Here is a 12,834-nt window from a genome sequence, read left to right on the forward strand (position 1 = left end):
GGACCCTGTGGTACCGGTCCCACTCTAGGGTGTGAGTTCTAGGCCGGCAGGTCCTTCGGATGAGACGCTAAACCGAGGTCCTGACTGAATCTCGGCCGCTAAAGAACACAGGACGCCTATCGTAAAGAGTAGGGGGTTCCCTGACGTTCCTGGTCAAATTCCCAATCAGGTCTCTGACATCAAGGCCACCTAATCATCCCTCCCCCTAGTGTGATGTGTGGAGCCAGTGTATGGTAGTCAGTGTGATGTGTGGTGTGTGCCTGGTGCCAGTGTATGGTAGTCAGTGTGTAGTGTGATGTGTGCCTGGTGCCAGTTGTTACGACCCTGGCTCATGGGTACGCAACCTATGTGTAATCACCACCAAAACCCTGTGCTCTAACTCAAAAATGCTACTAAAACAAGGAACTACTAATATAACTATAAACTAATGTACTGGTAACCCAACGGACAAGGACTGTAAGAACCTGGCAGCTCTTTCACTAGGCACAGACAGTGCATGTGTGTTACTGGGTCTGCCTTTGAAGCTCCCCAGCAGGTAACCAATCAGCACTAATTGGCTAATTGGCAGCCCTCACGTGCATGCCTTACATTTACATTTACATTTAGTCATTTAGCTGACGCTTTTATCCAAAGCGACTTACAAGTTCTGTACGACAAGCCATCAGGAAGAGCACAACTCTATCAGCTGAGTAACAATGTTCATCAAAGTGTTGAGTGCTACAGTGTAGGTTAGTTTATTAGGACAAGTGCATGACAGTATGGTTAGTTAGGGTTAGATTTTTTTTTTTTTTTTTTTTTTTAATTCAGATAATGGTTGAAGAAGTGAGTCTTTAGTCGACGGCGAAAGATTGGACGTGTTTCGGCTGTCCTAACTGGGGTGGGTAGTTCATTCCACCATTGTGGGGCAAGGACTGAGAATAGGCGACTTCTCTTTGATGACCCTCCCGGAGCTTGGATAGGAGTAGGTCTGAGGCGGCCAGAAGATGCAGAGCGTAGGGGTCTTGAGGGTGTGTAGTTAGAGACCATTGACCGGAGGTAGGCGGGAGCAGTTCCCTTTGCCGCACGGTATGCTAGGTCAAGGGCCTTGAAGCGGATTCGTGCAGCAATGGGGAGCCAGTGCAGGTCCCTAAGAAGTGGGGTGACATGGGCCGACTTCGGTAGGTTTGAGATCAGGCGGGCCGCTGCGTTCTGAATGAGTTGAAGAGGCTTAGTGGCAGTGGCCGGGAGGCCAGCGAGCAGTGCGTTGCAGTAGTCGAGGCGGGAGATGACTGTTGATTGGACGAGGAGTTGGGTGGCTTCTTTTGTCAGGAAGGGGCGTATCCTTCTGACGTTGCTCAGGAGGAATCGGCAGGTTCTGGTTGTCGCTGCGATGTGAGCAGAGAAGTTCAACTGGTCGTCGAGGACAACACCAAGGTTCTTGGCGGTCGGGGACGCGGTCACAGCTGCATTCTCGACTGTGATGGAAAGGTCGGTCAGGGGGGAGGATTTGGCCGGCAGGTGGAGCAATTCTGTTTTGCTTAGGTTCAGTTTGAGGTGGTTGGTCGTCATCCAGGCGGAGATGTCGGACAGACAGGCCGAGATCCGCTTAGAGACGTGGATATCTGAGGGAGGGAAGGAGAGGAAGAGTTGAGTATCGTCGGCATAACAGTGGTAGGAGAAGCCATGAGACGTGATAATGTTACCCAGTGATTTAGTGTAGAGGGAGAAGAGAAGGGGTCCTAAAACCGAGCCCTGGGGGACACCCGTCCGCAGGGGGCGGGTGGCCGACAGGGTCCCTCTCCATGACACTTGGTAGGAGCGGTCATTGAGGTATGATGACAACCATGTCAGCGCAGAGCCAGCCACTCCCATTCCTGCGAGGGCCGCGAGGAGGATCTGGTGGTTGACTGTGTCGAAGGCTGCAGATAGATCTAGGAGAATCAGGACAGAGGAGAGGCCTTTCGCTTTTGCTAAGTGAAGTGCCTCTGTGACCGCAATGAGGGCTGTCTCTGTGGAGTGACCAGTCCTGAAGCCTGACTGATTAGGGTCTAGGAGGTCATTCTGTAAGAGATAAGCAGTAAGTTGGTTGGATACAGCACGTTCAAGTGTTTTAGAAAGGAAGGAGAGAAGACAGGACGGTAGTTGCCTATGACGGTAGGGTTCAGGGATGGTTTTTTTATGAGGGGCGTGACTCTGGCTTGTTTTAGGGAGGTGGGGACCACCCCCGAGTTGAGTGAGGAGTTGATGGTTGCAGTTAGGAATGGGAGGATGTCTGGTGCTATGGACTGGAGGAGTGGGGAAGGTAGCCGGTCCAGCTGGCATGTAGTCGGACGGTTCGACGTTACCAGTGTCAGGGTCTCGGCTTCTGTAATGGGAGAGAAAGATGACAGAGTGAAGGATGAGGTTCTCGATTCAGCATTTGGAATGGGTGGGGGTTGGGAGAAGGAGCTGCGGATGTTCTCCACTTTTTCCTCAAAGAAGATCGCAAAGTCTTCGGCAGAGAAAGATGAGGGAGGGGGGGTGGGGGGGGAGTGAGGAGGGAGGACATGGTAGCATGCAGTTTGCGAAGATTCTTGGCAGAGGCCTCGATCCTATGGTGAAAGAAAGAAGCTTTGGTATTAGTAATGGTTTTGGAGAATGTTAACAAGAGGTTGTGATATGTGTCGATGTCAGCAGTGAGGCGTGACTTTCTATACTTCCTTTCAGCTGCTCTCAGGACCTGTCTTTGTTCTCTCACTGGATCTGTCAGCCATGGACTGGGTGGGGAACGGCGGGCAGGTTTCTCAACGAGGGGACAGAGCTTGTCGAAGGAGGTTGCAAGGGCTGAGAGGAGGGTGGAGGTTGCCATCTCTGTGGAGAGAGCAGAGAAGGTGTCACTCAAAGGTAGAGTGGATAGTATGTCAGAGGAGAGGGTGGAGGGGGATAGGGAGGGCAGGTTGCGTCTGAGTGAGACGGTTTGAGTTGGGGTGAAGACCTTTCGGTTAAGCATGAGAGTTAGTGAGAAGGATATGAAGGAATGGTCAGATACATGTAGGGGAGTTACCGTGGTGTTAATGATGCTGGAGTTACGTGAAAATATGAGATCCAAGGAGTTGCCTGCTTTGTGGGTGGGAGGCATGGCAGTGGGAGTCAGGTCAAATGATTGTAGGAGGGAGACTACTATGACTGACTGAGATGAGTCAGGCAGGTTGAAGTCGCCCAATAGAAGGAGAGGGGTACCATCTTCCGGTAAGGAGCTTAGAAGCATGTCCAGCTCATCTGTGAAGTGATCGAGCGGACCTGGAGGGCGGTAGAGTGTAACAATGGTGAGATTGAAAGGATTAGAGACAGATACTGCATGATATTCAAAGGAGGAGAGTGACAGTGCTGGGAGGGGTGTTACGTTTGTAGTCCATGAAGGAGATGTCATGAGGCCAGTGCCTCCACCCCGCCTGGAAGGTCGAGGTGTGTGAGTGAAGTTATAGTTTGTAGATAATGCTGCAGGTGTTGATGAGTTATTGGGGGTTATCCAGGTCTCAGTTAGAGCCAGGAGCTGCAGATTTTGACTATGGGCGTAGGCAGTAATGAAGTCAGCTTTCTTGACTGCTGATTGACAATTCCATAGGCCTCCCTGTACTGTGACAGGTGTATTAGTGGCTGTAGGAGGGTAGGATAGATTAGCCGGGTTGCTAGCAAACTGCCGTGGGTGGGTTGAGTCTGTTCTGGGGGAGCAGATTGTGGATATGAGACACATTGTGGTGTCAAGAGTGGCAGGGAGGAAGTAGAGAAATAGCAGAGTGGGAGGGAAAGGGAGATTTTTCAGAGTGGAGTGTAAGATAGGATTATGATGTACTTAGCACTGGGTGGATCCCTGGATCCCTCTGCAGAGAACTCCAGGAAAACTCCTCTTTGTCCCTCTTCGTTTCTCGACGCTTCGCTGACGCTAAGCCAGCAGGGCTTTAAATCCCTATCACTAATTAGTGCTTTCTAACACCTGGCCCTTAATGGGTCACTTAAGGAAACAAAATGGCCGCTTTAAACACGCCCCTTAATCAAGTCAGCTGGTCAAGTCAGCAATCAAGTCTCAGTTTAAAGATATTACTAAATTACTTAAAATGTCTTAATCAAGTCAGCTGGTCAAGTCAGCAATCAAGTCTCAGTTTAAAGATATTACTAAATTACTTAAAATGTCTTACCCTGATGCAGTGTAAGTCTCTCAGTGAATGAGCTGTCCTTCCACAACAGAATGTAGTACAGAGTGCCTTGGTGACACAGGAGTGACCAGCCTCTAGTACGTAACACCTCCCCCACCAAACTGGTTGCCCAAGAGGCAACCACTACACAACAACCCATAAACAAAACAAAAACAACTGTGACCCCTTAGGTGTCAGGGCCTCTACCACAACAGCGATAACGGGTACCACAAACACCGGTACTATGATCGTGAGAGGGCATCTGCTAGCACGTTGTCCCTCCCACGAATGTGGCGAATATCCAAGTTATACGCCTGGAGGAACAAACTCCACCGCATCAAACGATGGTTCGAATTCACCATGCTGCGAAGAAAAACCAAAGGGTTATGGTCTGTATACACAACAAGGGGTAAACTGGAGGATCCAACGTAAACATAAAAATGGTTCAAGGCAAGAACCGGGTCGGCCCCTGTCGAACACGACCACCGATACCGATCTGTCAGAATTATACTGCAAACCAAAATCAACCTGAGAACTGCGCTTAACAGAACAGAACACAGCACAACAAAACCATAAATCACTGATACCACCACCGCACCCATATCCATCCCACCTGGCACTGGCAGTTCAGGATACTGCACACCGTGAACATCCAGAGTAGGCTGTACCGCCTGAGGTACAGCCCCAGTGTACCGGGAACCTGGCCGTACGACAGTCACAATAACGTCTGGAACACCATCTAAAATGGCGTCACCCAAAATAACTTTGTCCTGATCAAAATCAAAATGGCTGCCACTCAACAGACCAGGTCGCGAAGGCGGCTCCTGCTCCACAGGACACAGGTAACTAGGCTGACCATCACACCTAGTGCATGGCAGAGAATCAGTGTGGACATGTGGATCAATGTCAGAACCATTAACTGACATACTGGGACCATCCCTGCCCACAAGTGAAACATTAGGGACAATAGAGCTATTGTGGGAAGGCTGGCAGCCTAAATCAAGCTTAGTAGCCCCTCCAACTAGAACGGTGTCATATAAAAAAACAGCACCTCTCATAGCATCCTTCCCACACTCCTCCTCCAATTCGTTCGTGGCCTCAACCACCGTACAGGCTGGGAAGACCTTGAGACACTGCGCTGCCATATCATCTCCTGTCACATGCTTCTCTGGCACGCCTGTCAACTCTGGTTTCACCACCGGGCCTAACACAAAACCACAATCAAGAGAATCATTATGCAGAGGTACATCCACAACAACATCACTTCTGTCCTTTGACATTTCTCGTGCCACAGCACACACAGGAAACACTCCTGGATGTTTCTGTGCCAGCTCATTAGAGACCTCAGAAACCACAGGAATGGGAGTTACAACCGGAGTAGCCAACACTTTGTCACCAGCCAAATCATTCCCTAGAATGAAGGACACCCCCTTTATGGGAATGTGAGAACATACCCCCACAACAACATTGCCTGATACTAAGGGAGAATTGAGCGTGACCTCATGCAAAGGTGCATCCACAAACCCACCCCCAAAGCCCCGAACAACGACATCGGAATGCAAAAAAGAGTTTTCTGAAAACGGCAAAAACCCCTCCAGAATGAGGGACTGAAAAGCACCGGTATCTCTCCAAATTGTTATAGCCTGTTTGGACTCTAGTGCATTAGTCAGGGAAACAAATCCATTCATCATAAACCTCAGGGAACCCTCGAGCTCTTTGTCCACACGTTTGATACCTTCCCCATCCCCATCTAACGTTGGCATAGGCGTCCTGCATATGGTTTCTACCAGAGCCACGGTTCTGAAATTTTTCTGCTCAAGCACCGGGCATCCAGCAACGATATGACCAGGTTCCTTACAGTAAAAACAGATAATCCCTTCTGGGAATGCACAAGCAGAACCACCCCGCCTAGGAGGTGAAGTTAAATGACCAGCAGACACCGGTTTTGGGAAACGGCCCCCCTGAACAGGACGCCTATCCCCGGACTCAACACGGTAGTCCTCCAAAAACACGGACTTGTGTGTCAACACAAACTCATCGGCGAAGACAGCGGCGTCGCTTATCTTCGATACCCCACGCTCATTTAGATGTGTGGAAACGGTATCAGGAACACATCTTTTAAATTCCTCTAGGAGAATCAACTGCCTAAGCTGCTCTCTTGACTCTGCCTTCTGAGAAGTGCACCACCTGTCAAACAGGTGCTCCTTCTCCCTTCCAAACTCAACATAAGACTGCCCCTCGGACCTACGATAACCTCTAAAACGCTGACGATAGGCCTCAGGGACCAACTCATAAGCCCTCAAAATGGAAGCTTTAACCAGCTCATAATCAGCGCTTTGTTCAAGGGACAGAGCAGTGTAGGCTTCTTGTGCCCTACCAACCAAAACACATTGCAGCAGCAGTGTCCAGGCGGTATCAGGCCACTTCAATGTGGTTGCCACCCGTTCAAAAAGGGGAAAATATCTTTCCACGTCTTTCTCAAAAAACGGAGGCACCATCCTAATATTCCTGCCTACATCAAAACCGGAACGTGACTCTGGATGCAGAACACCCGCCTGTAAGGCAGCATGCTTATACTCAAACTCCAGCAACATTTGTCTCTCCTTAAAGTCATGCTCCTTAAGCTCACGCTCATGCTCACGCTCCTCTCTCCTCTCTCTCCCCTTAAGCTCACGCTCCTTAAGCTCACGCTCCTCTCTCCTCTCCTCACGCTCTTGGTGTAGCTGCCTCTCCTTAAACTCCAACTCTCTAACCCTCCATTCACCCTCTGCACCAGGTAAAAGCGGAGACGCGTCAGACGAAGGAGGCTGCTCCACCCTCTCCTCAAGCACCTGTTCCCTAATGAGCAAAACCAGCAAAGCACCCAAGGCAGACGGTTTGAAACGTTTCTCACTGGGAGTAAGCTCGACCTTGTAGTGCACAGCAAGCTCGAGCAGTTGTTCTTTGGAAAATTTGTCTAATAAGTCATGAGACGGGCGATCAACAAAGTCCCTGATGGAAGCCATTGTCACTGAACTAGACACCCCAAGCTACACACCCAACCTCACAGACACGAAGAACCACTAACGAACCACGAAGACCCCCCCAACGAACCACTGAAGAACCACGAAGAACCACTGAAGAACCATGAATAATGCTAATTGCCAACAATAACAACCAGAAGGGAATGCGGTGGAAATGTGAGTTCTACGGAGCGCACCTTTCCAGGTTGCACAAACAAACAACAAAAAAAGAAAACACACCCACCCTAAATAGACGTGTCATACACGCAGGGTGTTAGGTGCCACCAGGTATGCTCACCAAACACTCAAACAAACAAAATAAATCCAACAAAAAAAATCCCAAACAGGTGCGCCTTCTAACCTGATGTGACCACATATGCTTCTACGTCTAAACTGCAGAAAAACCGGCCTACCACATGTCTACCCTAAGAAACACTAATTCAAGCCCTACCACACTACCTGTTCCCTGGCCGCCCTAACCTACCTACCCTTAAACTAGTGCCCTGTAGACCTAACTTTCTTCAACCACACCTGCTACCAGTCAAAGATCATATACAATCATTTCATTGACCGCCCCAGGAGTACGTGGTGCACCGGACGCTAACCCACAACCAGAAAATAATGTCCCTATCTACATGTGGTGCCTACTAAACTATATATTTTAACAGCATAAGTAGTCACATCAAATTACAAACAAATACGGCATACTCACCTGTTTGATGAAATGGCTCAGCCCCCACGTTACACCATATGTAACGAACACCACCCAAACCATAATACGATGACACCCCGTGCAACACAAAAACACCAAACAAAATTCTAGGGGTAAAAGATCCCGGATGAGCGCCCAACTGTTACGACCCTGGCTCATGGGTACGCAACCTATGTGTAATCAACACCAAAACCCTGTGCTCTAACTCAAAAATGCTACTAAAACAAGGAACTACTAATATAACTATAAACTAATGTACTGGTAACCCAACGGACAAGGACTGTAAGAACCTGACAGCTCTTTCACTAGGCACAGACAGTGCATGTGTGTTACTGGGTCTGCCTTTGAAGCTCCCCAGCAGGTAACCAATCAGCACTAATTGGCTAATTGGCAGCCCTCACGTGCATGCCTTGGTGACACAGGAGTGACAGGCCTCTAGTACGTAACACCAGTGTATGGTAGTCAGTGTGTAGTGTGATGTGTGGTGCCAGTGTATGGTAGTCAGTGTGTAGTGTGATGTGTGCCTGGTGCCAGTGTATGGTAGTCAGTGTGTAGTGTGATGTGTGGTGCCAGTGTATGGTAGTCAGTGTGTAGTGTGATGTGTGGAGCCAGTGTATGGTAGTCATTGTGTAGTGTGATGTGTGGTGCCAGTGTATGGTAGTCAGTGTGTAGTGTGATGTGTGCCTGGTGCCAGTGTATGGTAGTCAGTGTGTAGTGTGATGTGTGCCTGGTGCCAGTGTATGGTAGTCAGTGTGTAGTGTGATGTGTGTCTGGTGCCAGTGTATGGTAGTCAGTGTGTAGTGTGATGTGTGCCTGGTGCCAGTGTATGGTAGTCAGTGTGTAGTGTGATGTGTGCCTGGTGCCAGTGTATGGTAGTCAGTGTGTAGTGTGATGTGTGGTGCCAGTGTATGGTAGTCATTGTGTAGTGTGATGTGTGCCTGGTGCCAGTGTATGGTAGTCAGTGTGTAGTGTGATGTGTGCCTGGTGCCAGTGTATGGTAGTCAGTGTGTAGTGTGATGTGTGCCTGGTGCCAGTGTATGGTAGTCAGTGTGTAGTGTGATGTGTGTCTGGTGCGAGTGTATGGTAGTCAGTGTGTAGTGTGATGTGTGGTGCCAGTGTATGGTAGTCAGTGTGTAGTGTGATGTGTGGTGCCAGTGTATGGTAGTCAGTGTGTAGTGTGATGTGTGGAGCCAGTGTATGGTAGTCAGTGTGTAGTGTGATGTGTGTCTGGTGCCGTTGTATGGTAGTCAGTGTGTAGTGTGATGTGTGTCTGGTGCCAGTGTATGGTAGTCAGTGTGTAGTGTGATGTGTGCCTGGTGCCAGTGTATGGTAGTTAGTGTGTAGTGTGATGTGTGCCTGGTGCCAGTGTATGGTAGTCAGTGTGTAGTGTGATGTGTGCCTGGTGCCAGTGTATGGTAGTCACTGTGTAGTGTGATGTGTGCCTGGTGCCAGTGTATGGTAGTCAGTGTGCAGTGTGATGTGTGCCTGGTGCCAGTGTATGGTAGTCACTGTGTAGTGTGATGTGTGGTGCCAGTGTATGGTAGTCAGTGTGTAGTGTGATGTGTGCCTGGTGCCAGTGTATGGTAGTCATTGTGTAGTGTGATGTGTGCCTGGTGCCAGTGTATGGTAGTCAGTGTGTAGTGTGATGTGTGGAGCCAGTGTATGGTAGTCATTGTGTAGTGTGATGTGTGGTGCCAGTGTATGGTAGTCAGTGTGTAGTGTGATGTGTGCCTGGTGCCAGTGTATGGTAGTCAGTGTGTAGTGTGATGTGTGCCTGGTGCCAGTGTATGGTAGTCAGTGTGTAGTGTGATGTGTGCCTGGTGCCAGTGTATGGTAGTCAGTGTGATGTGTGGAGCCAGTGTATGGTAGTCAGTGTGTAGTGTGATGTGTGCCTGGTGCCAGTGTATGGTAGTCATTGTGTAGTGTGATGTGTGCCTGGTGCCAGTGTATGGTAGTCAGTGTGTAGTGTGATGTGTGCCTGGTGCCAGTGTATGGTAGTCAGTGTGTAGTGTGATGTGTGTCTGTCTGGTGCCAGTGTATGGTAGTCAGTGTGTAGTGTGATGTGTGCCTGGTGCCAGTGTATGGTAGTCAGTGTGTAGTGTGATGTGTGTCTGGTGCCAGTGTATGGTAGTCAGTGTGTAGTGTGATGTGTGCCTGGTGCCAGTGTATGGTAGTCAGTGTGTAGTGTGATGTGTGACTGGTGCCAGTGTATGGTAGTCATTGTGTAGTGTGATGTGTGCCTGGTGCCAGTGTATGGTAGTCAGTGTGTAGTGTGATGTGTTCCTGGTGCCAGTGTATTGTAGTCACTGTGTAGTGTGATGTGTGCCTGGTGCCAGTGTATGGTAGTCAGTGTGTAGTGTGATGTGTGCCTGGTGCCAGTGTATGGTAGTCAGTGTGTAGTGTGATGTGTGCCTGGTGCCAGTGTATGGTAGTCAGTGTGTAGTGTGATGTGTGCCTGGTGCCAGTGTATGGTAGTCACTGTGTAGTGTGATGTGTGCCTGGTGCCAGTGTATGGTAGTCACTGTGTAGTGTGATGTGTGCCTGGTGCCAGTGTATGGTAGTCAGTGTGTAGTGTGATGTGTGGTGCCAGTGTATGGTAGTCAGTGTGTAGTGTGATGTGTGCCTGGTGCCAGTGTATGGTAGTCATTGTGTAGTGTGATGTGTGTCTGGTGCCAGTGTATGGTAGTCAGTGTGTAGTGTGATGTGTGCCTGGTGCCAGTGTATGGTAGTCACTGTGTAGTGTGATGTGTGTCTGGTGCCAGTGTATGGTAGTCAGTGTGTAGTGTGATGTGTGCCTGGTGCCAGTGTATGGTAGTCATTGTGTAGTGTGATGTGTGCCTGGTGCCAGTGTATGGTAGTCAGTGTGTAGTGTGATGTGTGCCTGGTGCCAGTGTATGGTAGTCAGTGTGTAGTGTGATGTGTGCCTGGTGCCAGTGTATGGTAGTCAGTGTGTAGTGTGATGTGTGGTGCCAGTGTATGGTAGTCAGTGTGCAGTGTGATGTGTGCCTGGTGCCAGTGTATGGTAGTCAGTGTGTAGTGTGATGTGTGCCTGGTGCCAGTGTATGGTAGTCAGTGTGTAGTGTGATGTGTGTCTGGTGCCAGTGTATGGTAGTCAGTGTGTAGTGTGATGTGTGCCTGGTGCCAGTGTATGGTAGTCAGTGTGTAGTGTGATGTGTGCCTGGTGCCAGTGTATGGTAGTTAGTGTGATGTGTGCCTGGTGCCAGTGTATGGTAGTCAGTGTGTAGTGTGATGTGAGCCATGGTGCCAGTGTATGGTAGTCAGTGTGTAGTGTGATGTGTGCCTGGTGCCAGTGTATGGTAGTCAGTGTGTAGTGTGATGTGTGCCTGGTGCCAGTGTATGGTAGTCATTGTGTAGTGTGATGTGTGCCTGGTGTCAGTGTATGGTAGTCATTGTGTAGTGTGATGTGTGCCTGGTGCCAGTGTATGGTAGTCAGTGTGTAGTGTGATGTGTGCCTGGTGCCAGTGTATGGTAGTCAGTGTGTAGTGTGATGTGTGTCTGGTGCCAGTGTATGGTAGTCAGTGTGTAGTGTGATGTGTGTCTGGTGCCAGTGTATGGTAGTCAGGGTGTAGTGTGATGTGTGCCTGGTGCCAGTATATGGTAGTCAGTGTGTAGTGTGATGTGTGTCTGGTGCCAGTGTATGGTAGTCAGTGTGTAGTGTGATGTGTGTCTGGTGCCAGTGTATGGTAGTCAGTGTGTAGTGTGATGTGTGCCTGGTGCCAGTGTATGGTAGTCAGTGTGTAGTGTGATGTGTGCCTGGTGCCAGTGTATGGTAGTCAGTGTGTAGTGTGATGTGTGCCTGGTGCCAGTGCATGGTAGTCACTGTGTAGTGTGATGTGTGTCTGGTGCCAGTGTATGGTAGTCAGTGTGTAGTGTGATGTGTGCCGGGTGCCAGTGTATGGTAGTCAGTGTGTAGTGTGATGTGTGCCTGGTGCCAGTGTATGGTAGTCAGTGTGTAGTGTGATGTGTGCCTGGTGCCAGTGTATGGTAGTCACTGTGTAGTGTGATGTGTGTCTGGTGCCAGTGTATGGTAGTCAGTGTGTAGTGTGATGTGTGCCGGGTGCCAGTGTATGGTAGTCAGTGTGTAGTGTGATGTGTGCCTGGTGCCAGTGTATGGCAGCCATTGAGCCTGCGTAGCCCAAGGTTGGGTGCTACCAGTGGTGGTGAAGGATGCAATTTCCCTAACCCTAACCCTACATTGTAAAGCGCTTTGAATCTGGGAAAAGCATGATATAAATATAATTGATTATTATTATTATTATTATTATTATTATTATTATTATTATTATTATTATTATTATGTGAGAGGCTGTGATGTCAGAGGCTGTGATGTCAGAGGCTGTGATGTCAGAGGCTGTGTCAATCTGTTGTATACAGGAACGGCTTGAACCTGGGTTCCTATGAGAAGTGGATGATTGTCACCCGCTTCGACCAACAGCATACAGGAGCCTACAGCTGTCGACCAATCCCACCGCAGAATGTACAGACCCCGCCTCTAACCTTGGCCTTGGGATGTAAGTGGTCAAACAATCAATCATATATTCTATCAATCTATCTATCTATTCTAGTATCATATCTCTGTCTGTCTATTGTCTGTCTTTCTAACTATCTATCTCTTCTCTCATATCTCTCTCTTCCCCTCCTCTCTCTCTCTCTCCTCCCTCCCTCTCTCTCTCCTCTCTCTCCTCCCTCCTCTCTCTCTCTCTCCCTTCCCTCTCCCTCTCTCCCCTCTCTCTCTCCCTCTCCCTCTCTCCCCTCTCCCCCCTCTCTCTCTCTCCTCTCTCCTCTCTCTCTCCTCCACTCTCTCCTCTTCTCTCTCTCTCTCTCTCCTCTCTCTCTCTCTCTCTCTCTCTCCCCCTTCTCTCTCTCCCTCTCCCCCTCTCTCTCTCCCCCTCCCTCCCCCATCCCTCTCCCCCCTCTCTCTCTCTCCCCTCCCTCCTTCTCCCCCTAT

At 49.5% G+C, this 12,834-nt stretch overlaps 1 protein-coding gene across 1 annotated transcript in view; it reads left to right on the top strand.

Annotated features, from left to right (window-relative positions):
• LOC311247725 (sialoadhesin-like) overlaps window positions 1–12,397 on the top strand; it is a gene marked incomplete at both ends in the record, with an annotated part of 22,554 nt that extends 10,157 nt beyond the window's left edge. The window contains one exon of the mRNA XM_084338731.1: window positions 12,261–12,397. Within this exon, the coding sequence (XP_084194857.1) occupies window positions 12,261–12,397 (137 nt within the window). The remainder of the gene's footprint in view (window positions 1–12,260) is intronic.
• Window positions 12,398–12,834: the final 437 nt, after the last annotated feature.

Source organism: Notolepis coatsorum (assembly GCF_963971535.1).
Source record: "Notolepis coatsorum genome assembly, contig: SCAFFOLD_748, whole genome shotgun sequence".
Taxonomy (NCBI): domain Eukaryota; kingdom Metazoa; phylum Chordata; class Actinopteri; order Aulopiformes; family Paralepididae; genus Notolepis; species Notolepis coatsorum.